Here is a 27,770-nt window from a genome sequence, read left to right as displayed (position 1 = left end):
AATATGAATCAGAATGAATATCAATCGTCACAAAGAAGCGGTAAATTTAAGCCACAATGCTTGTATCGACGTTTTTACGAGGAACTTGTTCGTCTCCCGGGTGATCTGGCCCTCCCATGTCAAGCGGCATCAAGTTACGTTGACGTTAACGCCAACTAGCGGATCTTATATTTCGTGTCGTTTCACTTGTTACAGGGAGATGAATTTGTGTAGAAGGTTCCATTGCTCTTTGTTACAAATAATAAGATCGCGCTTGTTGCAGTCATGCGTGACATGCTGAGTCTGGCGTTAACTGAACCGTGATCTCTCTGTTTAATTACAGTTCAAAGGTCACTCAAAACGACATAGTTATCTATTTAGTTGCTTGTGGTCATTATATCCAACTCATCCACCCACTATGCCCGGTCTACTGCTTATTCGACTCATTTTGTGTATTTGTTCTGCAATTTCAACGTGGAAGTGGTTCCACATACAGAAGAGAATATCTAACAATAACAATATCTTCCCCAGAATAAGTTCTGATTTTGAGTAGTGTCAACATTGCCTCAAGTTAACTCTCACTTAACTAACATCTTCTTGTCATTTCTCTGTTCATCTCACCCCAGTAATTGTGTTTAACATTCATCTATTTCTTGGAAGAAATTGACTTGGGTGCCTACGTCATAATGTTGAATACTTTCTACAAAGCGAGCCTCTGAATCACTTGACCTGACGTAGAAGGTTGAGACTTGAGAGACTGTTGTTTGCCGGGAAACCTATTTCTTGTTACAAACACTAATATCGATAATACACTATTGCCTTCGTTTCTTCGGCGCTTTTGCACCGAGATTAAATGTACTGCGACTTATCCAACCACCGCGCTATCCTTCGTTGGACCTCACGATCAACGACAGCTCTTTATATAATCGCGTTGTCTTCAGATTTCACTGTAAAGTGAAGACACGGAATGTTTTTGTAACTTATTCTTGTTTAATCTGAAAACTTTTCTCAAATTAATGCGTCGTTGACGTCATGACTAAAACATCTTTCACCGCCTTCAAGATATCTTCGCAAAATAAATTAAAGGATTAACGAAACAAAACACGACGCACTCACATACGCGGTTGTCATGGAGATGCCGATCCACATAACAGGTGGTTCAGACTTCTCAGTTAAATTCTGGATCTTTCACATTTACGCGTAAAATAATAACGATTAAAACATTCTGTGCACGTTTAATTGTTTCGTCACAAAGATACAGAAATGACAATAAAGCCGGATGGCAACTCAGTTTATTCGATGCAGTCGTCGATTACTCTGATTTGCTCTTTCTCAAAATCGGATTCGAATAAACCAATAGAAAGTAGCCACGTATCTGATACTTTGTACAAGTGTGGCCTCCAAGCCACGCCATAATCCTAGTCGTGGCGGAGTTTTCATGAAAATAGAAAGACAGTTGTGATGAAGATGATTTGTCCAAATTATGAGGTACCGCGCTTGCTAATCTACAGTCATCACTTGAGAAACTATTTCACAGTGATGAATATGACATTGATACTCTTTCATAGTTCCATCAAAATGGCAAAGTCACCGGGTTATCGTTTGAACAACACATAAAATCGACATGATTCCGGTTCGGCCGAACACCAAAACGTTCGGGTTCGGGGCGAACATACGCTGAGAAAATAAAAGAACACTCGATTCTACATATATAAGCACAAGCACCAGAAAAACAAGTAGCAGTTCATAGTTAAATGGTTGTTTCTAAACGTATAATAAATAAAGACGAACATACTTAAAAGCGATAATTATTTTATACAAACTAACATGGTTACATCGCAACAATTAGTTGCTCGAAATTCTGAAGTTCAAGTTTGTTTGCAAACGCGTAGCAGATGTGCGGCCGCAACGTTTGCAAATAGTACGGTGCTCCTTCCCGCCTCAATTTAAACGTTGAACTTTAACCGGTCGGAATCGGTTTATTCGGGTCCAAGCGATCACGACATGAAGCTGAATTCACCGTTTCCATCTCCGTCCTTCGTTTCAAACAACTTCGCCTCCTGTTGCATGCTCTCCTTGATCTTCAAGATCGCCGCCGACTCGTTTTGCTGTTGATGACGTCATCGATGACGCAAGCGAGCAAGCACGTGCAAGGCACATACATAAGCAAAGAGCAAGAACATGTTAGAACGTGCACACACACACACACGCACAAACTTATTATTACGTTAATGTTGTTGCGATGAAGCGGAACCGACGAGGGCGGGAAATTTAAATTTTTAGTTGACCAATCAGAGTTAGAGTTTGAAAAACACCACCGGGTCTGTAACATCGTATTAAACACTAATACCAATATAGGAGTTATTAAGTTTAGTGGCGACACGCCATGCAAGAAGGAGCCACGCCAATGTTAGACGAAATGACAACGTTATCATGCTGAGTCATGCTTATGCGGTACACTGTTACAGTTCAAACGAGGTCGGCTGGATTATGACGTAATAACTGACAATTGCAGAGCAGTTATAACAGAACGAACGATTTTATTGAGCAAAATATTGGCGACATAAGCATTGACGTAATACATCGATGTTCACTTCGGCGCTTCACATACTTCTATACCGCTAGGTGGCGATATTCGAAACACAAAAATTATGTAACTAATCGACTCGCGAGCGCCGCTAAGCGGCAGCGTCCCTGTCTTATGACTCGCGCCAGTCCTGACCAATCACGGCCACCTTCAACAATCAGTTCGCGTAATTCCGGTGTGACGTCATAGAGGTACAATCAGTAGGTTCCCATGGCGGGGTTGTTACTCACGTTATCGCTGAATGGGACCATAAAATCCCCTTCGCCGCCATCTTGCGGGGTGTGGGGAGTACCGCCGGGTCCACCAGGGGGACCCATCTGCGCAGGAGCCCCCGGTATCGAGTTCATCGCCATGTTGTTGGAGGGGGAGTTCTGAAACAATTTCATCAGATTAAACGTGAACAGTCGTTCAAACAAAAGCGGAATTGAGACGTAATAAACCCACCTTGGGTAGTCCGTCGATCATTGATTGGTCGGGGCCGGAACCGTTCATCCCGTTCAGACCCGGAGTCATATTTTGGGTCGAGGGCGGAAGCCCGGGTCCACCAGACATGGGGATGGTCGTAGAGGGGAGATTCTCCGGGACGCTGCCCATCGGGAACTGTGAGAGAATAATGTAAATGTGTTACGTCACTATAAGTGCCGTATGACGACACATGAGTGGTCTATGACATCACAAGCTATCCAACTCACGGAAGACTGGATTTGGTGAGACATCGACTTGTTCATGAATTCAGAGTTCATCGGATCTGCAAATAAATTTATGGTTACCACACTTTATGACGTAACAATGAGATATGAAGAAGACGTAATAATGGCCGCACCAGCTGCATGCGGTTAGGCTGGTAATGAAAGTCGGACACGATTTAGTTGGATGCAACCAAGCATGACGAGGAACAATTCCATAATGACGTCACAGGTATGAATGAGCGCGTAGTAGCATTCACTGATGCAACAATAGCAATGGTGATGTCAGAGGAGATTGTTAAAATATGCATTTGGGGGTTAAGCATGCAACGGTTACGGGGATTTACCTGGGTTCTTGGGGTCGTGTGCTGAGGGGAAACGCGGGTGAGGAACGGGGTGCATTGGGACGCGGGGACCTTAAATAAACAAGACAAGCCTCAAGTGGGGTCAACCGAGGTCAGACCAGCCGAGTGGGACGTAACAATTGGCACAAAGCCGAATTATGACGCAATAAGGAAAAACAACTACAGACGGTGGGCAGTGCGTGTGGTCGCTAGGCAACAAGTTCGGTCAGGCGTGACAAATCATGTGATCGGAAGTGATGACATAACAATGGGTGAAGGGGTAGGTCGGATTGTGGGTGCAACTTACCTTGTGGGCTTCGCATTATGGGGGTGCCAGGAGGTCCACCTGCAGTAGAGCCCTGAAAATAGAAAATTGTTTCTCCTTGACAAGTTATTATATCTGCCGCATTCTATCATCAAAATTACTCGTAAGCAACCTTGCATTTATCAACCGCGATAAGTTAATTAATTAATCGATGAATAAACTAAATCGAAACAATTCAACATTCTTACACTTGGGGCGCCAGAGGGGTTGGCCCACGGTGATCTTCCGTGCCTGCGATAGAAACAAATATCGGTGAATAATTGTAAGTGGCGTGGCGCGCTCATTTTAAACTTACATGCTCATGCCCATCCCTGGGTGGCCTGGCACCGTGTTCGCTGGCAGCCGCATGGCGCCATAAGGCTGCAAGTGATCAAAAAAGCGATTAAGAGCGGTTTAAATATTTGAGGACAGCAAAGCGGGGGGTACCTGTTGGAACTGGTCTGGCCCGTAGGGGCCCATGGGTCCTGGGGGCATTCCCCGGGGATGCACCATGCGCGATATCCCGATCATTTGACCTGGGAAAGAAATGACATCAAATATCTATGACGTATCACTCTAAGTCTAAAGTGACGGGATAATTAGCAACAATGATGGTTGACCTTTGTACGTCTGACATCACAATGACTGAGATGGCATCAAATACGCGCACATTCCCAAATATGTAACTTTACCGCGAAATGCCCCATTCACCCTGTATGACGTATGGATCTAACTTCGATGACGAAATAAGCGATTACGTCATTCAGGCAGTACGTGTATACGATTCATTGGATATAAAGGCGCCATCATCCAGGAAGCTTATTAAGATATTGCACGAGCGACTAATGGATTCCACTCATGCGGTCTATTTGATTAGCGCTGATGGGGGCGCCGTGGAAACTCAATAAAGTCATTCTTGCGCGACAATTAAAATCTATTACGTAATAAAAAGCATTATCGAATCCTTGATGACGTAGTAGCAAAAACTGAACACAAATTTGTGTCTATGGTGCTGCTTCAGCGGTTCAATTCGAATGCTTGGCAATTTTGAGACATTGTGGAACACGCGTGGTCATTCGCTTTAGTATTACACCGAATATAATTGACAACTTTACGTAATAGGGTTAGGTGATGTCATAATGGAGAATCCTCCTTGAATTAATACTTTTGAGGGACTTTAAAAGAAATTGGAATAAAATCATCCATGACGTAGTGAGTCGTGTTTGAAAATAAGGAAAAAATGCAACTACGATTCGAACACATTATTTGCTTTTGCGTAAAACATTGCGCCATCAACAACTGCGATCTGCTTTATACGAACCATGCAATTGTACAACTCATAAATTCCTACAAATCCTCAGCGAGAATTTCAAGATTTGTTCCAATGCTGGAATTATCCACAAAACAACGCTATTCTGTTCTTATGACGTCATACTTGAGCAAAGGCGTTTAACAGCGGCGAGAAAAAAGCTGCAATTTTGAGTCGAGAGAAGCATGCGCGCTCATTTGAGTGAAGGGCGAGCCGGCGAGATCGGCCGAGTTAGAAGCTTCGAATTGAGGCAAAAATGGAAATCAAAGACAACTCAACATTGTTGGAATACTTCTGTCAGAAGCTTTAGTGACGTGGAGATACGTAACAATAGCGCGGGATCGTCACAAACGGACTGGTAAGTCGTGGTTAGTTGTAACTTCTCAGTAACAGTGTAGCATGCTGTGGATTAGGATGGCTGGCAGGTCACCAGCAAGGCAGCATTGTGACGCAAGCACACTACGCGAAATTTTTTGCTATCTCCAAGTACAGCTGATGAAGCAAGTTGTTGCTCGTGTTAAGGGTCAAAAATAAAGTTGACCTTCTGGATCCCAAATTATGTTTTTTTACTTTGCTATAAACTGGGTTAACACGGTTTAACTTTGTAGAAACCACGATACAGTAACACTTATTGCGTCATAAAAGCTTATTTGCTAAGCGACAGATAGACAAGTTTAAGTTCAAATAAGTTCATGTGTTGCTTAGATTTGTCTCCAGTGAAAGAGCGAGCCAAATTTTAACACGGTATGCAATTATGAGGCAACATTCACCATAGTTACGTCATAATTAACGCTTTGTAAATTATGTCGCTTGCGATAAACAATTTCAACTAAACAAGTAAACTTGCCAATAGGGACCAATCTGCAGAATTCCTAAATTTGATTGAGCTGGTAATATGACGTCACACGTGTATCGCTATTTATCGAAATCATTGTGACGTCACAAAGCGTTGTCTGAAGTGCAGACTCGTCATCACGTTCATCAGATCTTAACAGCTGACGATTTCAGCAAATCTCACATCTCGTCACATTAGCATTATGACGTCATGTTAAAAGCAATAATAATAATGAATGAAAAGGCAGCTAAGATGAAATAGCGACTTTTTCATCCGACTTATGCCCGATAAAGTGTGACGTAACAATTACATATTAGCAAATGACGTCATCAGGGAATAGGCATTGTTGGGGAGTGGATGGAACTAAAAGGAATATTTAAAATTGATCCATGACGTATTACACTTTATCGGGCACATTCGCATTTACCGGAACAACCTAATCACGCAAGAGATGGCAAATTGAAAGTACGTTGTCGATAATTCCGGTGGCTTTTGGATAAGTTCTAGATAAGTTTTAAAGTATGGACAGCTTTGGTAGTAGAGTAGAAAAGCATCCAAAGCTGAAACTTCAGTCTAAAATTTCTACTTCTATCGCATTACTTTGTGGGCGAGTCAGAGGACCCAGAATACAAAATGACAAATGGGTTAACCATTGCCTTGTTGCGCTTCATTACCACAACGAATGGGGCTCGAGACAGAAGTAATCATCCTGCCGCTTCAGCACGCATCGTGATACGGCCGATTTACTACAAACACCCGATGCGTCGCTGTGCTCATGGGCACGAACGCGTTTTACATTTGTCGTTGCTAGCTTGACAGGATAATGCATGTGTGATGTGGATACAACCTCACCCGGTTCTGGGCTATAATTCACAATTAACATGAGATGTTACGCTAGATACCCGCTTCCCAAGCTCATCTTTCACTGCGGATAGTCCACAAGCCAGTAATTTGTACGATGTTTTATGACGCAATAAGTAACGTAACAAACGGTTTTTATGTCATGTGCTCGTTGAACAATTCGGGACATGAGTTGAGTGGTATTCAGCTTCCAACGAGAACTCACAGGTTGTTCGAAGTTAAAGTTAAGTCAGTGAGAGGAGTCGACGCATGAAGATCTTGGTGATCATGAGCGTCTACAAAAGTCTTTTTGCCTCAGAAAACTTTTCTGCCACAAATTTAACATCTCGAGAAATTTCAAAGCAACTGTTTGTGGCGCAAATCGTCAAGATTTCAACGCATTTCCATCAGCAGGCCGGGCAAAGACAGTAGGAATACCAACCACACAACATATCATAATTTATAATCAAGTGTTAAACTGTGTTGCTCACAACCTAACGCATAATATCACTTATTACGTAACATGCGACGAAAGGAATTTTACAGAACGGCGCCTGACAGCACCAGGCAAGGGACCTACAATAACCCGTGCAATCTGATTAGATGGAGGTGGTTTGATGTTAAGGCGGTGTTTTACAACACAATGCAATTAGACGCCACGCCACCTGCCTCAGTCACCTTGCGCAAGCATGATACGTCACAATGAAACAAGACGTCAGCCGCTATAAATCGGACGAGAATAATAACGCGTGCGCATCTTAATTGTTCCACACTGGCGCAGAAAAGGGGCGATTTTAAATCAGGGTTCCAAGGGGGGAGCGGATTCAGATTTAACACAATCGCTTTCATTTTGAATCTGAGCAGGTATTGAGCAGTTCTATGACACTTCTTGCGAACAATCAGCTTTTAACTAGAATTCGTGGAAAAGTTAATAACCATCATAGGCGCACTGCGTAGCGAACACTTTGGTGTAGAAAGTTTCCAAATTGTAGTCATTTTAAAAGTTTTTCTTGTTAGTTCATAATAATTAACAAAATACCCATTATTACAAAATAATAGACTCACCTTGTCTGGGGTGTTCGGATCCTTGAAACATGGGCTGTGGTCCTGGGCCCTATAACAGACAAAATCAACTTTTAAGATTGCAATGAATTTAGAAGAACAGCTGGAAAGCCAACTTCTGTTTTGAACCCAACTACCAAGGTGGCGACTTAGGGTTAAGCGCGAGCAATAATTAAGCTTAAGCGATTATCCCGATCATAATTCGCATCCTCGCGTCGATTGCAATTAACACTCGCCTGCATTCCGGGTCTGACTCCCCCTGGCGGATATCTAGCAGGTGACATGAAGCCCTGAAATAAAAAAATTCTCTGAGAAACAGAAGGTATGGTGGGGAAGTCCCTATTTAGATATTTGACACCAATTGTTACTAAACACTGATCGAGTGAAACGATATGTGACGTGTATCACCAGGTGGAAGAAATATTTGCTTCACAGGCAGTCGTACACAACCAATCACCTCCATAGCTAGCTTGCCATATGCCAACTGGACCTGATAAAATCACTCTTGGGCGACAACGTGCAAACTTAAATGTCACATTTTGCGCCCACCAAGGGTCAGTAGCACACAAGTGTCAATGAACCAAATGCATATAAAATAAACAATGAGACAGTATGTAGACTACAGCACGGTTGAACGGTGGTTATAATGCAAAGCATTCTATTCTCAAAGGCTACTAGTCTTAACCAAAAATTAATGTAATGACAAGACTCCAACCATTGGGCGAATGATTTTCTCAAATTATGATTCAATGACAGCAAAAACCTTGCTCACTACTGACCACTTGTGATGGATAAAATGGGTAAATATCTACCACTAGATGGCAACGAACCCTTAAATTAACTAAAACAATGGTTCGTTTACCAGTTGCTGCAGATATTCCAATTAAACCAAAATAGTGCCTTTAGAGTGTAGTATGTTGTTTGATGCACTCAAATTCGTGAAAAGACAGTTTCAAAAAACGACAATAAATTGGTATTCTGAGGTAAGAATGGTTAAAACAATTCCACATAGTTCATGTTGGGTCGGGTTTATAGCAGTTCAGAAACTTCTTTAAACCATTGAAATTTAAAACTTTCTAAGGCCAAGCGCTGAAATCGTGGCGAGGAAGACCAAGTAATCTGCTCAACATCACAAGATAGCAACAAATACAAAAAGAAGCAATTGCCATAGACATCTCACCTGTCTCATAAGCGGGTTGTTAGGGTTGTGGTGGGGGGAAGGAGAGGCGGCCGAACCAGGCTGTAAGGTAAAAAAATATAGTGATTGTGGGGCAGATTTCATGCTTTGACGTAAAACGTGACCCCAGTGCAACCAATGTCTATTTAGTTGGAGTAATCTCTATAATTGCTGTAAAATTAACAATGATTACCTTAACTGATCAATTTTGTAATAATTCAAACAACGACAAATGTTCAGTTTCAACTTACAGGGAAATACCCTGGCGGCATTCCAGCCGGGACGATCCCATCAGGGGGCATGGAGCTCATGGATGGGGATGGGGCTGTAGCAGCACTCTGGGAGAGATTTGAACAAGACATCATAAGAATGGGAAAATAGGATCAAAGCATCCCAGTGCATTCCACACCAGTCACATAATATACAGTGAAGTTACAACTCTGTCCATCATCAAGTTAATTTAAATTATAGAATAATATCTGAAGCATGCATTTTTTAAGCTAGTCAATGATAGATTATTCCAGCCATGTTTTAGTAGATCTTCGAACAACGCTGGTCGCTCCAACCACAACCAACTCACGTAATCATGGAAGGCTTTTGCTTCAGGGCTATGTTCACATGTGTCTCTTCGCTCTGGTGATGCGCAGTATAGATCCCAAAATACACTGCCGATAAAACATGAATGAGTAACACAAGGATGCTTTTATTGCATGAATACAAATGTTGATTCACTAAGTATTTTGTGAATTTATGAGTATGTGTCAATCACTAACATAGCTGTGTGTGGTAACGCTCAGTAATACTTTGTATATAGTATTTCTGTCATTTAGTATAAGAATGTAAACAATTATACAATTTAAAAATTACAGCGTGGAATTATTCTTGAATGCAAACATAATGTATCTTGTATAAATTAAATAGCGGAGTTATCTTGTGCTGGTGCGGTTATTCGCACTTAAAGGACAACAAGTAGTATTATGGTACACATTATGACGTCATATCTATAAGAAGTGGATCGTGCACAATTGTGACGTCAAGTATCGATCAAACGGATCAGACATGCAATTTACAAGCATGTCTGTGGTTGTGGTGGCATACAACTCGCTTGAAGGCAACTTGTGCAGGGCTCAAACAGATCAATGCTGGCACAAGGCCCAGCACTCTAGCTTACAGCTCAGCACTCACACAAACAGGACGCATGGCGCCTAACATAAACAATGCATACGCGTGGCAGCCTGCCTACAAGCGTAAGCATATCGATTGAATGTAACAAAGGAAGGAAACTGGAGGACGTGTGTAAATTACTACTGAGCAGTGTTGGAGCGAAATATGACTTCTTTGCTACTGGAATATTCATCTTGTAGATGGGAATAATGTTTAGAATTTGTCGGATAACTTTAAAATTTACTGCGCTAGTTGAAATGATAATTCTGGTTTGCACTGATGAGTGATGGCCCACAATGTACATTGACACAGAACAATCGAAAAAAGTACATTGACAAGAGCGCTCTCACTGGGAGACGTCGGCACATTTTAAAAGGCGCATCGCCAGACCATTTGAAGTAATAGTTGGTTAGTAACGAAGGCGCACGTCGCGTTTTAAAACCAACTTACTCCGTTCAAAGAATAGGAGAGAGAAGCATCACGTGACCACGGCACGACGCCGGGCAAACGTCATAAAAGAAAATCGCGTTCAGCTCTTCAGCATGAATCGTCTCAAACAGGGAGGTGCAAGAGGGGTTGGCCTTGTCATGAGCAACTACAGCGCTGCGTACAAGTGCTGCTCTGCGACGATTACAACCGGTGAGATACTGGGGAGGATCCAATGTCGCGCGACAACTACAAAGGCACCGACAATACATGGAACTAGGCCGAATATGACGTCACTATCGTATCCACAATGGCGAAAATAAAAGGAAAAGAGAAAAATCGTAAAAAGGAGGATGTAAGCTGGTCGCGTAATTCCTTTCACTGAGCGCTTGTCTCTTTATTTAAATCGGTTCGCGCGACGACGAGGCCGCTTCGACCAACAAACACACTGACGAAGAGGTTTTGTGCTCAACGATGCGGAACGCTGTGTTGCAAAGATTCTGGAACACTTAGACCCGTGTCCACTTTGAATTACCTGCATGTTATGACGTGTGTCTCTGGACAAAACACAGAGCACATGATTAAGCGACAAATTGAATAATCACAAAGTAGAATATATTAAGTGACTGCTTTTACACTAATGCATGCATTGTGAGCGCACAGAGTCGCTTTAGAATGTGTTTGAGACGCTTTTCTCTGAACTGCGGCATGCACTGTTTGCCCGCGGGTTATCGAAGTGAAACCTGCGCTCTCCAACTGAGTATTACTGGAAAGTATCGCGGTGTAACCAACTCACACAAAACTTTTACAAACCCATGTTTAAGGTCGCAATTATTCAACTCTTGTAAAATCTTCCAACGAGCAGAGATTTGTGTACAAGGCCATGATAAGCTCGGTTGCTCGAAGTATTGACACAACCACTCTTGCATGGTGTTTGCAAAGATCATAAAAAATCTCAGACGACTGCGATGTGTGAGATGCAAATACATCCAGGACTGGGGAACAAGAACAACCATAAACCAAGAAAACTAGCACAAGTTTTATTTGACAGCAACAAGAGATTACCGGCAAATAATTGTCTAAATTTATCACAATATTACGCTCTTTGACTAGTTATTGTCCAAAAATTCCTCATTATCTACAATTGAAATGCAATCAATAACAGCCAGGGTAAAGTTTTATGAATTCCCATATCATGGACCACCATCGGGCAGCGTACGTGCGACTCCACTTATGACGTCATAGAGCATGTGTTATGAGAGCGATAAAGCTCACTTAGGCGAGTTATATCAACCTCACTACAGAACAAGATGTGTGATTATTTCCTAAACCGACTCCACTCAATGCTTAGCAGAAGAAGCCATGAACAAAGATTCAACTTTGCTTCAACTGTTGTATATTGTTTATGAACAGGAATTACAGAAGAAATATTGAAGCTGGGAATTGCACAACGTTGCCTCTGCTTGTGTCTCAATTGGCATCAAGCACGCCAAATGTATACCTCAAACCATTTTATAAACCAAGAATTTAGAAATTTAACAATGCATTTGACGGACTATACACAATGGTACAGTCAACCAGCATCCCGTCCAACATGAAAACAAAGCAGGAATAAAATCAGGAAGAATTAAGCAAGGACAAACTCACCACCACCACGAATGCAAGAAACCCGGAGATTCACCGACGGCTATGTTCTTGTCCCATCCGATCTGAAAATTCAAACGTGAGACTGAAAATTTATGGAAAATCAAATAACGAGACTCAAAATCACAACACAAGCGGCAACTTTATGCAAACTTGGAAACCTTGCTAAGACGTGAAATAATTAAAGTAGTTAACAAGAGCAATTCCTGGGCAGCATGTAAGATAAACTCATAAACAGTGAATAGTTTGCACAACGTCACGGTACCTCTTGTAAAAAAGTGTGAGCTGACTTCCCGGCGCCAACGTTTAATAAATATTCATAGACGTACATGGCGAGCCTGGAAAATACATATAAGCAGTGACAACATCTTTAATCTGACGAAAAACGTATAAAGCGGGATAATGGTTCCAGATCGATCCAACCCATGAACAACCCAACCAACATATGTGGGTTGAATTATCCTTTGGTTTGAGTCATGTGTCGGTAGAATCGATTGACTACCCATAGACGGTGTATAAATAAGTAGACCAACAAAGAACTTACTTTTCACGAGCTTGAGCATCGGAGGGGACCGCATTGCTTTTCGGTGGTTTGCTACTATACATGGTGGCTTGTGCGATTCCTGCCCATACAGGTGGAGAGTAGCGACACAATTACAAGTCTGTGCTGGGACTAATAAACAGCTTTCTATCACATAAAATCTTACAATCAACCTACAAACAAATATTCGATTGTTTCTCTGATAAAGACATAGCAAGATAATTCAGTAAAGTTGTGGAAGATGTCAAAAGCAGGAATTTAGGAATAAACAGAGTTTGAATTCCTAAAGACAGAAGCAAGCTACTACTTTAAGTAAGTAGTTGGTTCATCGCTTGCAGTGACCCAAAAGTTTACTCCACATAATCTTAAAGTTGTTGGAAAACGCGAAGCGGTGAGCCTCGGTGGATTCTTTTCTATTTCCAGACTACACAGTAGTTACAATGTGAGCTGTCTCGACTCTCGAAGACCCTCTTGTGTTTAAAACCTTTTCTCAATGAGCACCATCGCTACACTTACAAACCACATCTGACATAGCACATTATGCCAAACGGCTTTGGCTCGAACTTTGGGCCACAGACCGGTTTCACGAAGCAATTGTTGCCAGAAATGAAAAAGATGGTTTAAACGAGTAACAATGAGACAAGTTGTGCGTTTAAAGCAGTGGTTCTTAAACTGGGGGCGCACCCCCCTTGGGGGGCGTGTAGGATTCATAAGGGGGGGCGCGAGAGATGACAAATGTGCATTATCTTCTACATTCTTCATTAAACATGTGCATTATCTTCTATAAAGCCTCGAATTAAACGTTTGGTTTCCCAAAAACAACTGCATCCGTCACATGAATGAAAGTTAATTGAAAATAAATTGTTGTTTTGTTTAATGCCTTTTTATTTTGCAATGAGGTGGGGCACGGATTTTTTAGGTACCGTCGTGTGCCAAAAAGTTTAAGAACCCCTGATTTAAAGTATTTTGTAATTCTGCCAACACGAGTCTAACCATATAACGAGGTATTTCTAGTTTGTGAAAATTTTCACCTGATGTGATTGTCTACTTTTAACGATGCTCCTTACAAAAACACTTGACCACTCATTCATTGCATCTTTGCCGAGCTAACTTTGAATACTTTACCAAAATATATTACTGTGATATTAAATGCGCTTTCACAATAACGTATAGAATATTGCTAGGCAGTGGAAAGATGGTATCACGGCAGAAATGTGGTTTTACATGGGAGCAGCTCATTGGTTACTTTTGTCTAAACGTTCAAAATTGTGAAACCGTTATACAAGTAGCGGAACATAGAAGACAAATGACAACATGCAAAGTGAGACTCTCATGTTCTCTTCTACACGACGAAATTGTCGCTTTTAATCTTCCACGTTCGACTTGCAGCACATTATAGTGTTACATTACTATATTATATTTGCAACACATGGCAAATTACAGTGAAAGTCAGATAATAAGAATTCGCAACGCTTCGCTGACTTTATTAATTACCCCCACACTGGAATTATATTTTCACAATTGAGACCTCACCATAACATCCTTAGTTGTTTTATTAATACATGAGGTATATTGAATACATATATATATTTGTAAGCTACATATGTAAGCTCTTCAGCCATTAAAATTATATATATGCGATGCTGACCATGTAACACATAGGTGTCAAACACCCGGCCCGCGGGCCACATCCGGCCCACTTGACAATAAAATTTGGCCCACAATGTTATTTTATACATTGAACTATTTCCAGCCCGCGAAATCATTGTACAGTATAACCTACTTTTTTCAAGCAAGTAACAAGATTATAACAAATCGCACAATACAGCATCACAGCAGTTGCCCCATCATACGATAGCATAAATCGATTTATTCTAACACTAGTAATCTGGGCTGCTTTTTTCATTATTGTTTGTTAATTGTTTAATGATTTTGCAAGGAGAGGAATGAAGCATAATGAATTAATGATGTAAGAGAAGAATAATCAAAAATAGTCAAAAACATCAAAAATTTGGTGCTGTTTCGCTGCCTGTTCCAATTCATGTACTCGTGTCACGAAACGTTTAATCAAGTTTTGTCCTTTCGGCCCGCGGGGTTAAATAAGTTTTCAGTTTTGGCCCTTGGTGCGATTGAGTTTGACACCCCTGATGTAACATAACCTCATATCGAACAAAACTATTGCGTACGATTCAAAGTGATATAAAATAACAACTCTCAGGAGCAAAATTATTTCTTTATTGCAAAAAAAAAATCATATTACTCGACTGAGGGAAATCGCTACAACCTGATGCTAAAAATGATTGCAATTTAAAAAAGAATCAAAATAGGTTGACGACCTTCATAGTTTAGGAATGAACTATTAATTATTAATCGATTGAAAAACCTCCCCCAAAACAAGATGGCGGCTGTAACTTGGAAATGGGCTCTAGCCTCTATCATTATTAACAACATTCACATAGGCTGGCTCGGTCAGATTGAAAATTTTGTTGTTTTCGGGGGAATCCGCAACAAATTCAAAATATTGTGATTATTTGCGCAACTTCCTTTAAATAGTTTAGGAAATGTGAAGATAAGATTTTCTTAGACAATTGAGATAGAAGCAATATCAGAGTTATTTCGAAACTATATAGTGTATATAAAAATGGCCAACGTTTGGGAAGAAAAGCTTTACTTAGTTTGTTTATTATATATGTATATAATCGGGTGAACATGTAAAAGTTCAGCCTGTTGACATATCTCTTTAGTGCCAGGTTGGAAATATTGCTGTTTTTGAGTGAGACATATCCTGCGTAACAATATAAAATACTGAAATAGCCTAATATCCATTATACACTTACGCCTGTACAGTTCTATACACTATATGTCAATTTAAACTCCCATGTACTTAGGCTAACAAACTTTCCAAACTTGCATTTGTGCCTACACTGTAGTCACTGTCTACAATGATATATTTCAGGGTCTCATTCACACAGCAGCAGATAAAATGGTTGTTTGAACAGCGATTTATAACATACAAATAAAGAATTGGGGTTTCAGTGCGTGCAATCACGCCAAAATTTGCGTGCTTGAACGCTCGATTTTTCGCCAAACCTGAAAATCTCCAATCTAACCTAAGCCTGGAATAGGATTACCTTTGCCCAACGCTTTGAAGCTTTTGGAATATTAGGCTTTGACTAATTCCAAATTACTGACTGACTCGGAGGCGCTGGCATGCTGTCTCCTCATGCAGGCTAGTCCAGTTAGAAACTATTTGACAACGTTGCCCAGATCAGGCAAATAACCAACAAACTGCAAAGTTAGTTAACGATATACAAGTCAGTGAAATAACAATAAAGAATTAACACAAAGAAGCAACAGATATTCTTGTGGACTAGAAAAGCTTTCAAGAAAGCATCAGATAACGAAAACAATTCCACATCGCCCTCATGTGGTCATTATCATTAGTAGAAAAGATAAATCATGGTTTCAAAGACCACAAAATTTTACTGTTTCATAAAGAATTTGTATTGCTGATGGTTGGTGTAAAAATATAAAAAATTTATCTTCCAACTGAGAAAAGCATTTGTACGAATTAAATCTAGCACCTGGTTGCTGAGCTAGTTCTTGTTTAAGTTCCAATAAACACGCCCATTCTTTACTTGTTTGTATTTTATTGTATTTCAGGAATAGTTGCTGTTCACTTGGATTACTATAGAGAAGGGGTGGGAAACCTGTCGCCCACTGTTAACGGGATCATTTATTGTGGTCCGTGTTGGCAGTTTGTTGCTGAAAATAAACGAAACTCCGAGATAAGCAAACATCATCGGAGTCACTCATATTGGATGATTGGCAAATAATCCAAAAATCAAATGGAAGATTTGATGCAACTGTGGTTGATCAGGTTTTCAGTTGTCAGATGATGAGACTTCATCTGACCAGTAGTAAAGTTGCATGTTCTACTCGGGAAGCACAACTAAGTCACATCTTCACTGAAGCATGTCGGTTTGCAGAGTATGCTGCTTATCTTAACCTTTAGGTCTTAGTTTACCTGCCGAATTAATGATCTGACTCCGTGGTTGCGTGCGGTTAGAAATCTCTAACCTTAACGTGTTACTACTCTTACTAGCCGAAAGCTATTACGATTAACAGATACAGTTTATCAGAAACAATCCTTTATTGTAGGAACTGTACAGGTTCCGATTATTATGACACAAGCACAAACTTAGCATTCACCAATTAAAACAAGTCTAACAAATTACATTTGAACACGACTGACGTAATACGTTCGTACGATTCGATATATCTATCTGGGCGCTTACACGCACAGAAGTTTAAGCTTATAACAGCGTAGAGCGCTGTGAACGGAAATATTCAACACCAAAATACACGGACATTTCAACGCGCAAACGATAAGCACAAAGCGTTGGCAAGTGGGAATTATTTACAGTTAAACACTCGGATGCTATGAAATCACCTGGTAACGTACTAAACGGCGCTTTCACATAATGTTATTTAGTGCAAGTTTCCAATGTTGCATAATGATTGCAGTTTGTAAATGATGCGATTGCAGCCGAATTGCATCTGCATTGCAAATATTAAATGCTAGCTGTAGGTTTATCAATGAACAATGTTTAACTGGCACATATGTTTCCACAATTGATATAATGGTACTGAGTGTGGCTCCCAAGCCACTACAGGTTAACGAATAAAAACGGATAAAACTTTCTTTGCAAACTGATACACGTAATGTAAAGCAAGGTGCTGAATGAAGTTAAAAACAAATTAACAGCAAGCAGCGAGTAGTGTCAGAAACAAACTTATGTCTATTTACTATCACGTTGGGGTCACCAGTGTGTCAACTGACTGTGTTCTTACTAGTTGCTTTGGTTGAATTAGTTGTTGCTTAAATCGATTGTTCGTTGCTCTTACTCCATTGATATGCGCGTTCGTTAAACATAGACTAGTTGGGCATCTAACTAAACTGTTAATGTTCTTGGATATAGTTAATTATATTATTGATTCACAACAAAAAGGTTAATGCTTTCATAGCACAGAATAGAGATATGTTCAGCAAACTGCCAACGCAAAACTGCACATTAAGAACGCGCATTAAGCGTTGTAGAACGGATGACGTAATTCGGAAGTAATCAAAACTGGGTCGTGTATACTAAACACGTCCAAAATATAGTACAACGCTTGTTGTTAAACACACGAAATAAAACACTAATAACATTGTAAATCATTAGATTTGCACGAGAATTTCGTAGGAATAAGGACTAATTATGACAATTAGCACAATCCCGTCCCAAAGTAGCCTACGATGGGTGGTATACTTTTTACAACTGTGTTTTTTTACATTTATTAAAGTTATCTTCATATTTCTTTTTAACTTATAAGATGCCTATAATATGACCTATTTAGGATGTTTGTGCACATCCAAAATTGTTTTGCAGTATAATTTTAAAATGTCTTCCCTAAGTAAGAAACTTAATCTATGAAGACTCAAAATAAATTGCCAAATTATACAACTTGTTTCTTGCCACAGTTTTTTGCCCGTCTTTTAAAACTTTTCATGGTTTAGTTTATTTGTTCACAGAAGAAAAAAATATCGACTTTTAACTTTTTCCACCTTACACGCTGGATTATTGGAGGCGACCTTAAAAGTTATTATGTTTGTTGTCCAATTGCCGAACTATTCTACTAAAGCAATTTGTCAAAACGAAAAAAGAAACAAAACAACCAACCAACGCTGGTGGTGAAGACAGAATCTTTAGGGAAAATAACTAAAAATGATAAACCAATAAAATAATATTTATTAATTAAATGTTGTATTTTACGAAAAACAATATTATTTTATTTGAATAAAGCCGTCACATGTATTTTGTACAACACTAGTCGAAAAAATGTCTTTTATTATAATGATGAAAATGTAACGATGATACTGGAAAATTTAGGAAAGGAAAAGAAGGAAAATAAACAGCAACACTTTTGTGTCGCCGTAGACAAATATAAATATTAACTGTTGGGCGAACTCGTCTTATTTTTTTGTGTTGAGGTAAGGAATAAGAACTGTTCGGCAGGAAAACTGCTGCTATTATGTTTGCTTTGTTTGGGAACAGAGCTGTTCAGTTTTAAAATTCAGAATACTGATGAGCTCAATGTTTTTTATTTATTAATTGCTTCGAATCATCTTCTTCAGACGCTTTTACGCATTTGCCTATCAGGCTTCTAACTTTAAACTGTCAGCGCAATATATAGGTTAATTTCCGCAGCAGACAGTGTGGTGGTTAGGTACCTAGAAACCGGTAATGACAGATTGATTACTTGTAGCCTACGTATACTGTTCTGGCTTTAGGCTAGGCTATTAATAATTTAATATAACACTGCGCTACAAAACTATCGGTAAACGGATAGTATCACTGCATGCTGGGCTATGCCTATAAGTTAACAGCGTACATAGGCTGCTATTATTATATAGGCCTCGGTTAGTCATTTGTATTGTCAACATTGTATTCTGTAATGACTTTGTTGAACTTCCTGTTTAAAATTGTATAGGCAGGCCATAAGTTAACCCAGATTGCTAACTTTGTGGTTTGCTTGGTTGACTTTCAAAACACATCTTGCATCCTAGTTCTGTAATAAATTATATACTGGAAAGGGGGGTATCTGCCCATTTCAGGATTTTCATCGAGTATAGAATTGGAATTTGCACAGAATAGGGCCAATTCTGTGGTGGGCTGCATTTTAAAAAAGACAATGTTTGCAAAGTTACCAGTTTGGAATAACCAAGTGTTTCAGCTTATAATGCATCTTACTGTTGACCTTCAATTCTTGCTGGAATTGTTTAAAACGATTACTCGAATGTGTCGATCACAAAGAAGCACAACAGGTTTAGACAAAATGTCAAAGAGTCAAAGGTGCGACAGTTTAACTTTGACAAACATGGTGCAGAAACTTAAGGTTGAGAATCACGTACCATGCTTTGCTCACAGCTAAATGATCTGTGTTTGCAAATTTACATTACTTCCATATATTAAGGTATAGTTTTATCGTATTAAAAAATTGCATGTGTTCTCCCAACTTCATTATGAAAGTAAACTTCATGATGGTAAACTACATGAAGTCAACAAATTGGTGATATTAGGAATATTCTGTCACTGACGAATCAGCGAATTACTGACTGTATGAAAAAGATGAATTATATCGCTGTTTATTGTCTTTAAAAAATATGAAGACAGAATTTAAGAGTCCAATTTCTCTTCAGAAGTACAGCATTAACTTTGTGGAGTATGATTAAGCCCTTGTTTGTTCTTGTAAGTCAACTGTTGCTGAGCTCACCATTTGAAGTGCATTAAGTTCATATGATAGTGGAAACAAAGATTGTTGTATGAAGATGAGTTAGACTAAGATGAATGTAATTTTGAGATTTATTGGATCATCGCCAGGAGAGAATTCATAAAACCCGGTGAAATGAATATCATGATATGATGACATCACTTTCATTATCATATCATGAACAATGGAAAACATTGTGATCATTAATGTATTTATGAGTGGTTGGTAACAAAAATATGATTGTGTTCGTTAAAATGATTAAACTGCTTCTGTCTTGGACAAATCATATTCCGTATGATTAAAAATTGTGTCTTTAAAACAAATATAAATTGTTTTATAGTTTTGTGGGGTAAAACATTCAAAAGAATCATGAGAAAGATATTGTTTTTGTGTCTCGTGATTTTTCTAAAATACTCCAGTGCCATAGACATCAGTGGATGTGGCAGCACAAAAACTTGTGTTCGAAGTTCGGACAATTGTAATCCTAACAACCCAACTTGTCTCATTTTTTCATTTACCCAGGTCAGTTGAAAGTGTTACAAAATCACCACTGGTCAGTAGAATAAATAATTGAATTATGATATTGTATTTTCATAACTTTTATGTTATAACTATTATATATCTTGAATTATTATAATAAAATGATTTTATCGTGGTTATGAAGATGTGCTTTTAGATGTTTCCGAACAAACCTGCGCTGTTCATTGCCACAAAGTTGTTTTAGTTTGAAAGCAAAATGTATGCATTAGCTTAACCTTTGCTCTGCTCCATTCACTGCGTTGTTTGTCGAAGTGATTCGTAGATTTTAAGTCGTAAAAACTTTAATAATTCCAAGACAAACACAACTTGATGTTTTACTGTTAATTATTAGCAAGGACAATGCTCATGTGACTTGCATTATGAGCAAATAAATCGACCATTGTAGGTTGGTAGACTTTGAACTTTAAAATCAACAACAACCATATATATTATATATGACCTCAGCTCCATGCCATATGTTCATTATTTTCAATCTGTTAAACTTATAAGCCGTCTGATGTATATGCCACTATCAGCTGAGATTGTTGATGGAGGTTGACATTAAATTGTGGTCCAAGCCCGTGCCAACAAAAGGTCAGTTAAACGACAAATCGCATCGCACCCAACGATAATGAGCTTTGTGCTGTTGATTTTGACGCAAACAGAGCGAGTGACGCGTAGTTTTGCAGTTTTTAAGAAATTCCTTTATTCGGCGCGTTTCTGCCTCGTCACGGTGACAAATGACGCCGGTTCTGAGTCAGAAGTAAAGATTTCCTGATAAAAATATCATCGGCTCTATTCCTGTAGTTTGCTCCTCGTAATCATTTCCTTACCGCGCCCGTCCGCCTACAAATAAGATCGAAATTTGATCAAGAGCTACGTCTGTGATTATTCGAATGCACACGCATCAACCTAACCACGTCATTTCCGGTGTAAATGAACCCGCTCGTAGTGGCTTTTCTCCTCATTATTGCGATTAATTTTTGTCATGTTTGTTATTACAAACCTGCATCGCATAAACAACCTCTATTCCGCACAAAGGAAACCAAGCATTGTGACGTTTGGTTAACGTCACAGACGCTTGTGTTTGATATTTCGTTTTGAATATTAACTATAGTTCTTATAAGAGCAATTATTTAAGCACAGTTTGTATTTTTGAAGACGAGTTCCGGGGGCTTCGATATGGAGATAAGTGGGGGCACAGGGGCGGGAGGGCAGTACGTGGCGGTCGCTTTCTCCCCGGACGGCCTCATGCAGAACTCGGATTTATATTACTGCATTGGAACCGAACTGAAGTCGGGAGTTCTACAGACACGCCACAGTGCCCCGGTCACCGACCCGGCCTTGCCCGTGAGTGAATTTTTGATTTTCCACGAAATTTAGTTCGATTTTGTGAGAACTTTTAATTCTTGCAGCCGCAAATCACTGGCGTCACAGCGAGGACGTCGAACGGAGTGGCGAATTGTTCTTTTACGCGGGCGGCAAACGTCAGCAAGAATATTAACAGCACCCACACGAGAGCGTTTGATCTAGCGACGAGCAATTATTACGTATTGTTGGCCACTGCCGCCTACACCGGTTGGTTGATTAAATAAGAGAAAAGGAAACAGAGACAACACATAAACACAATTTATTTTGCGTTTATTTTGTTTCCAGGCGGGTCTCCAAGCTACCACAGCACCAGCCGCTACAGCTCAGGTCCCTACAATTTCACGTGAGTATGGATGGGCCCAGTGTTTCCGATTTTATTTGAAGAATTTTCATGTAAAACATTTTATTTCCATTGCTGTAGGGCGTCACCCAGCGGCGGCGACACCCCAACACCTTCGCCCGAGTAAGATCCGATCTTTTGGTCTTGATCAAGTTCAACGTCGCCATGATTATTATAAGCAACGTAGCGTTGTGGCCTAAAATTACATTTTCAGTTCTTACGTCATAATATTTTCAATCTTTGTTGCAGCAATCCGACAACGGCCGATTGTAACGTCACAAAGGGTTGTTTTTTCAGCCCGAGCTCGTGCACACCAGGATCTTCCAGCTGCATGTTCGCGTCTTGGCAATACGTGAGTTGTTTGTTCGTCTCCGCCGTGCAAGCATTTCCGCATAAATACGAGTAACCTGTTATATTATGATGTCATAAGTGCTATCAACCTTATCACAAATATCGTTTGAGACATGGAATTTCTTTTCACGCACTCAGACAAGCGGTTCTTGCTCTTATCATGACGTGACTTATTTTAGCTTTGTTACGTAACAACAGACGTCACAATCCCCAAATTTTGAAGTAATTCTAAACTACTTCCAGGATTCATCGCTTAACACGGTGACGTTGAATATTATCGGAGGGACCACGGCAGGGTCGCAGTACGCGGCCATCGCGTTTGGCACAGTGGACCAAATGCAGGACGCGGATCTTTATTATTGCACTGACTCTGAAATGTCGACTGGCGTCATAAGAGCCTTGCGAAAGCAACCAGCAGATGAGGCCAGGCCAGTAAGTACAATGTCATCTGTTGCCAAACGTCATCTGTATAATGACGTCATAATTCCCATTTCAGCCGGAGATTGAGAATATCGAGACGGGACTGACCGACGGGGTGGTCAACTGCACCTTCACCAGGCCCGCATCTCTGACCAAAGCGATAAGTGGCGGCGTCATGGTCGATTTCAACCTTCTGACCAACACTTACTACCTCTTGTACGCAGTTGGAACCACGGCCGGTAAAAATGACTCGCGCGGTACGCAGTGCTTGCCAGACGTCATAATTGCATGATTGTTACGCAGGAGGAGTGTTGCAGTACCACAGCTCAAACCGAGTACTGTCTGGTGCCAGGATCAACTTCACTTCAGTGTCACCAGCAGCAGGAGGATCCAGCAATGACAATACCGCTCTCATCAAAGCACACGCGTGAGTCGCCCCACTTATGGCCAGTTCTGCTCAAATCGGTTTTACGAACACGGGTCGACTTAATTGCTGTCTGTTTAAGCTTTGATGAGAAATTTTAAGCTTGTCGCTTTTAAGTCGATCGCATTCGTAGCCTCAATTATTTTCTGCGTTATCGTTACAACGTCACCGATTGCTTCGTTAAAGAAGGTTCAGTCGACATCAAAGAGTTGCAACATCGACAGGGTCACGAATAAAACCGAAGCTTTATGCGAGTTGATTTTAACAGAATGTTTGAGCTGTGCATTAAAATGTTTACTTGAATTTAATTTGAGCTGCGGTGGCAGAGTAGGTTGAGCATCTCCTACCCCGTCTCGCTTTAGACAAACATGAATGTGTTGCTAACGACGTAACAATTGCCGGTTGTTTGTTGTTACTTGAGTTGAATTATAAATTGCTTCAACTATCTGCACAAGCCTGTGATATTAAGATAGCAGCTATTTCTTTGTCATCACCTCGGGCAACCGAGAAACCGAGCTTAAAAATAAAAGGGGTAATTTCGTGGAAAGGTTCATTCAAAGCCGGTTATTTTCTACCCGATGATACGTTTCTCCCAAAAACTAAATCGGTTTTTATCTCGCAGATCGCTGATGATAATAGCCTGGCTGACTTGCGCTAGCATAGGAGTCATCATTGCTCGGCATTTTAAACCTCTGTGGCACGATTCCACCATCGCCGATAACAAAGTCTGGTTCCAGGTATGGTGCTTTTCGTGATGTCATAATGAAGGTGAAGTTAACAATGCATGGATTGTTATGCATGAATGAAGTTATATGTCTCCTTGCCGCCATTACCATGTTGAAGCTTATGATTTCGCAATAAGCTTTTTAAAGACATATTTCGCGCAAACTAAGTGAACAAGATGTCAGAAAATAATCTCCCGCCCATTCTTAATTAAAGTTGTGAATAATTAATGCATTGCAGCCTGCACCTGCTCTAACGTGGCCACAGTTTTATCCTTGTCATATTTTCCCAGTTTTTTTTTCAGCTGCGCCATGTAAATGTTAATCTCAGTTTTCGAGCGCTTTATCACGATTTCATTTGTTGCTGAATAATGCAGCTCTATGACGTAGGATCATTTCAAAGCGAGACTCGCCAAATTAATAAACTTCGTGAATTTCGAAGCAAACACCCACAATATTCTGCAAAATCATTGCAACGTCACAATCAAAACACATTGTGAGCTGTCATTTCCACACACATTTAAACTAGCGCTGATGTCATAACAATGAGCGCCAAGCGCATTATTTTGTTTGAGAAGAAAGGGGCGAGGCATCGAATCTGTGGAACCGAATTGCAAAAAGCGCCGCCCTATAACCTAGTACGCGCGTTCTGCTCTTTTCATCCATTATTCAACGACCGTCCGTCTGACAACATCACAATCGTCGTTAATGTTTGTTTTATCAAATTAATTCTGTGCCATTGTGACGTAATAATAAGAAATTGAGCCGCATATTGCAGCTTATATTGTAAAGTTTTTGTTCCTTTTATTAGAAATTAATCATCGATTTATTTGTTCAGCTTCACCGAGGACTCATGGTCATTGTTCTTCTGGCCACCGTCGCCGCCTTCGTCTTAATATTCGTCGCCGTTGGAGGTTACAGCGTAAGTATTGTGCTGGCCCGGGGGGGTAAACAAAATATGTCAACCTAGTCTTTCGGATGCTTTGTCTCTATTGCATCACAATGCCCCATTTTACACATCGCGATTATGACGTTTTGCATTCATTTGTGCGTGTGTCCAGTATACGGCCACTGCTTGAAGCATTACTCTGCTAAATATCGGCATCTGACGAGTTGACGAAAATAGAAAAATTTTGGCACGACTTGCCGAGATGCTGTCTGTGTTAAGACATTACAGGAGCGACTAAATAAGCCAAAGATAGCCGCGAGTTGCCACGAATTTAATGATCATGGCGACTGTTGTCATTAATCTTGTGCCAATGGGCGTGGTTGTTGTTGCCGGGTGCCCTACTGCTTTGAAAATCTTTTGACTCACTGATGCACCGGCTATGTTCAATGCTCGGGTCTGGAAATGAACACAGCCCGTGTAATGGGGCTCAGTAGACGCGTATGTTATAATGAGAATGGAAATTCTCTGACTTATTTTATTCGCCCCATTCTACACTTGGGAAGTTGGGACTGTTTAAATTTTACCGCAAATTCATCGACCCTGTTTCACCCTGTTTGCAGGAGAATGTCGGGGCCCACCCCATCCTGGGTATCATCGTCACCGGGCTCACAATTTTGAACCCCATCATGGCCTTGTTCCGGCCCCACCCGAACACCCCACGACGCCCCATCTTCAACTGGGCTCATTGGTTTGTCGGGTCCACCGCTCGCATCCTGGCAATCGCGGCCATTTTCCTCGGTGAGTTTGCTTTGATGTCTTCGTGTCGCTTCCGCCTCATTAATCGCCTTTTGAATGCGTCATTGGTCACTGACATGACATGAAAGCACGCGAGCTGTCACTTCCGCTCAGAGAATGTCACGAAGTTAAATAAACACGACTGGTATACAGGGTCGTGATGTGAATGCCGCTCACTTAAAACACTTCACTTCAATGTAACAATATTGCTCTATGACGTCATAATTGCAGGGGTCGACCTGAGCCGCTTGAACCTACCTGAGTGGGACACGTTCGTGTTGGTCGGCTTCGTCGTATTCCACGTCATATTCGAGGTCGTGTTTGAGATGATCTCGGCCTGCTACGGCCACATCGACGGTAAATCCCCGTTTGCTCGATGACGTAGTCTATTACGTAATAACATGTGATGTAACGTTAACTTATTGGCGCAGCTTACAAGAAGTCCAAGCCCGAGGAATATCCCATGGATGGTGACGACAGGAAGCCCGACCCTCCCCCCAAGGTACGTCATTGATCGCTATTGTGACGTATCAATCACGATATTAAAATCCGTTTAAAGCCATCGAAGTCTCTTGCGATTGATCCGGGATAACGTGTCCAGTGATTCTTCTTCATCTTTGCAGGGAACCTCCATCAAGTATCTCCTCCTCATCATCTACGTCATCGGCAATCTCGCCTTCCTCATAACTTTCATCTATTACATCGCCGTAAACTAGGGGCTTCCCCAGTGCCGGAACCACCATCTGCACTAGACCGTATATTTCTCATCCGATGACGTCATATGCTATGCATGGGACCTCAGGACTCTAGGACTTTTATGTGATAAAGTTGAATTTCTTGTCATAAGTTTTACAGAAGTTTCCTGATATCTGGTTGTGGTAATTATTGCAATCTCGGACACTTTACCTTTAGACCTATTCTGTCAGATTCCGATGCAGTGCAGTCTACTAAATATGTATATAGACCTGTTCCACTTTAAATGCTCATATTGCGCGTACTAATTTAGAGTTTCTATGAAGTTGCTTTGTACGTATAATCGCTTATATGAAGTATTTTACATCCGTCTAACATCTGACCCGTGCAAAATAGTCAATTTGGTCATTGTTTGGCGGCTTCTTTTGTAAATTGCGTCCCATAGTGACAGATAACGTTTTTACCATGACTACGCAGAATGCGAATTTTAACGCCTCATTATGATGTCATAATCCCGATCAATTATATATTTCTGGTATGTTATAACATTCCTTTGATGTCACCGCACTAACCGTTGTGTAACCGCGTGATCCTCCCCGTACTTCTACATTGTAACTACCACGCTGTAGGTTTAAGAAACATCGTGCAATAAACTAGGAATATGATTGGCTGACCTTTCATCTGACCGTTTATGACGTCATTTGCCTGTTTGTTGTTTATGTGGAGCGCTCTGTCGTTTCTCACGTGATCAAGGCTATTACATTTTTGCCTCATTTTTTAAAAATGATTGCGACACCCAGTGGTGCTATCCACAGGTTGCGACCATATATGGAAGTATGGACGGTGCTTTCCCTGCTAATGGGACCGGTTCAAAATACGCAAATCCAAGCTCTGCTCCAGGTCAAAGACTCAGCCATAGTTTCCTAGATTTGTTGAACGCTTTATGACGACACAAAGGCGCTTTACATTCGATTGATGGAAATAACCATCTGGGCGTAAAAAGCATGCCCCAGTCTGACCTTAAATCTCATACG

At 40.6% G+C, this 27,770-nt stretch overlaps 2 protein-coding genes and 1 long non-coding RNA gene across 5 annotated transcripts; 2 read left to right on the top strand and 1 right to left on the bottom strand.

The window, feature by feature from the left end:
• Positions 1-1,200: 1,200 nt before the first annotated feature.
• On the bottom strand, positions 1,201-13,092 carry LOC143459724 (single-stranded DNA-binding protein 3-like). Of its 3 annotated transcripts, none has more exons than XM_076956977.1 (17): positions 12,902-13,092; positions 12,623-12,695; positions 12,361-12,422; positions 9,704-9,788; positions 9,375-9,461; positions 9,127-9,186; positions 8,183-8,236; positions 7,950-7,998; positions 4,348-4,436; positions 4,217-4,281; positions 4,110-4,152; positions 3,904-3,955; positions 3,600-3,668; positions 3,259-3,314; positions 3,011-3,166; positions 2,797-2,937; positions 1,201-2,714 (listed from the first exon to the last, which is right to left on the bottom strand). In XM_076956977.1, exons 1-17 carry the CDS (start codon positions 12,961-12,963, stop codon positions 2,679-2,681), a joined length of 1,239 nt encoding a protein of 412 aa, XP_076813092.1. In that variant the 5' UTR covers positions 12,964-13,092; the 3' UTR covers positions 1,201-2,678. The 3 variants fall into 3 exon arrangements, with proteins under 3 accessions (XP_076813092.1, XP_076813090.1, XP_076813091.1); XM_076956975.1 differs by having other exon boundaries at positions 1,201-2,087; XM_076956976.1 differs by lacking the exon at positions 3,600-3,668 and having other exon boundaries at positions 1,201-2,087.
• On the top strand, positions 5,407-10,052 carry LOC143459725 (uncharacterized). The gene is made up of 2 exons (XR_013117773.1): positions 5,407-5,567; positions 9,377-10,052. It is a non-coding gene; the product is annotated as an uncharacterized LOC143459725 (long non-coding RNA).
• A 7,460-nt stretch (positions 13,093-20,552) lies between the features above and the next one.
• Positions 20,553-27,401, top strand: LOC143460133 (putative ferric-chelate reductase 1). Its single transcript, XM_076957532.1, has 15 exons — positions 20,553-20,734; positions 21,893-22,081; positions 22,147-22,309; positions 22,388-22,445; positions 22,524-22,565; positions 22,692-22,794; positions 23,037-23,225; positions 23,290-23,452; positions 23,517-23,640; positions 24,260-24,374; positions 25,198-25,281; positions 25,869-26,046; positions 26,275-26,400; positions 26,475-26,545; positions 26,667-27,401. Exons 1-15 carry the CDS (start codon positions 20,582-20,584, stop codon positions 26,757-26,759), a joined length of 1,851 nt encoding a protein of 616 aa, XP_076813647.1. The 5' UTR covers positions 20,553-20,581; the 3' UTR covers positions 26,760-27,401.
• The last annotated feature ends 369 nt before the right edge of the window (positions 27,402-27,770 follow it).

This window comes from Clavelina lepadiformis, chromosome 5 (assembly GCF_947623445.1).
Source record: "Clavelina lepadiformis chromosome 5, kaClaLepa1.1, whole genome shotgun sequence".
Classification (NCBI taxonomy): domain Eukaryota; kingdom Metazoa; phylum Chordata; class Ascidiacea; order Aplousobranchia; family Clavelinidae; genus Clavelina; species Clavelina lepadiformis.
The sequence above is the reverse complement of the archived record's forward strand: the minus strand, read 5'-3'. Positions and strand labels throughout refer to the sequence as shown.

Coding starts and splice junctions, on each gene's coding strand:
- LOC143459724 (XM_076956975.1), bottom strand. CDS start 12,963: ATGTATAGTAGCAAACCACCGAAAAGCAATGCGGTCCCCTCCGATGCT. Junction 7,999..8,182: donor GAGTCAGACCCGGAATGCAG/GCGAGTGTTAAT, acceptor TGTCTGTTATAG/GGCCCAGGACCACAGCCCAT. Junction 4,437..7,949: donor ATCCGAACACCCCAGACAAG/GTGAGTCTATTA, acceptor TTTCTTTCCCAG/GTCAAATGATCGGGATATCG.
- LOC143460133 (XM_076957532.1), top strand. CDS start 20,582: ATGAGAAAGATATTGTTTTTGTGTCTCGTGATTTTTCTAAAATACTCC. Junction 23,226..23,289: donor CAGCAGATGAGGCCAGGCCA/GTAAGTACAATG, acceptor TTCCCATTTCAG/CCGGAGATTGAGAATATCGA. Junction 26,546..26,666: donor AGCCCGACCCTCCCCCCAAG/GTACGTCATTGA, acceptor TCATCTTTGCAG/GGAACCTCCATCAAGTATCT.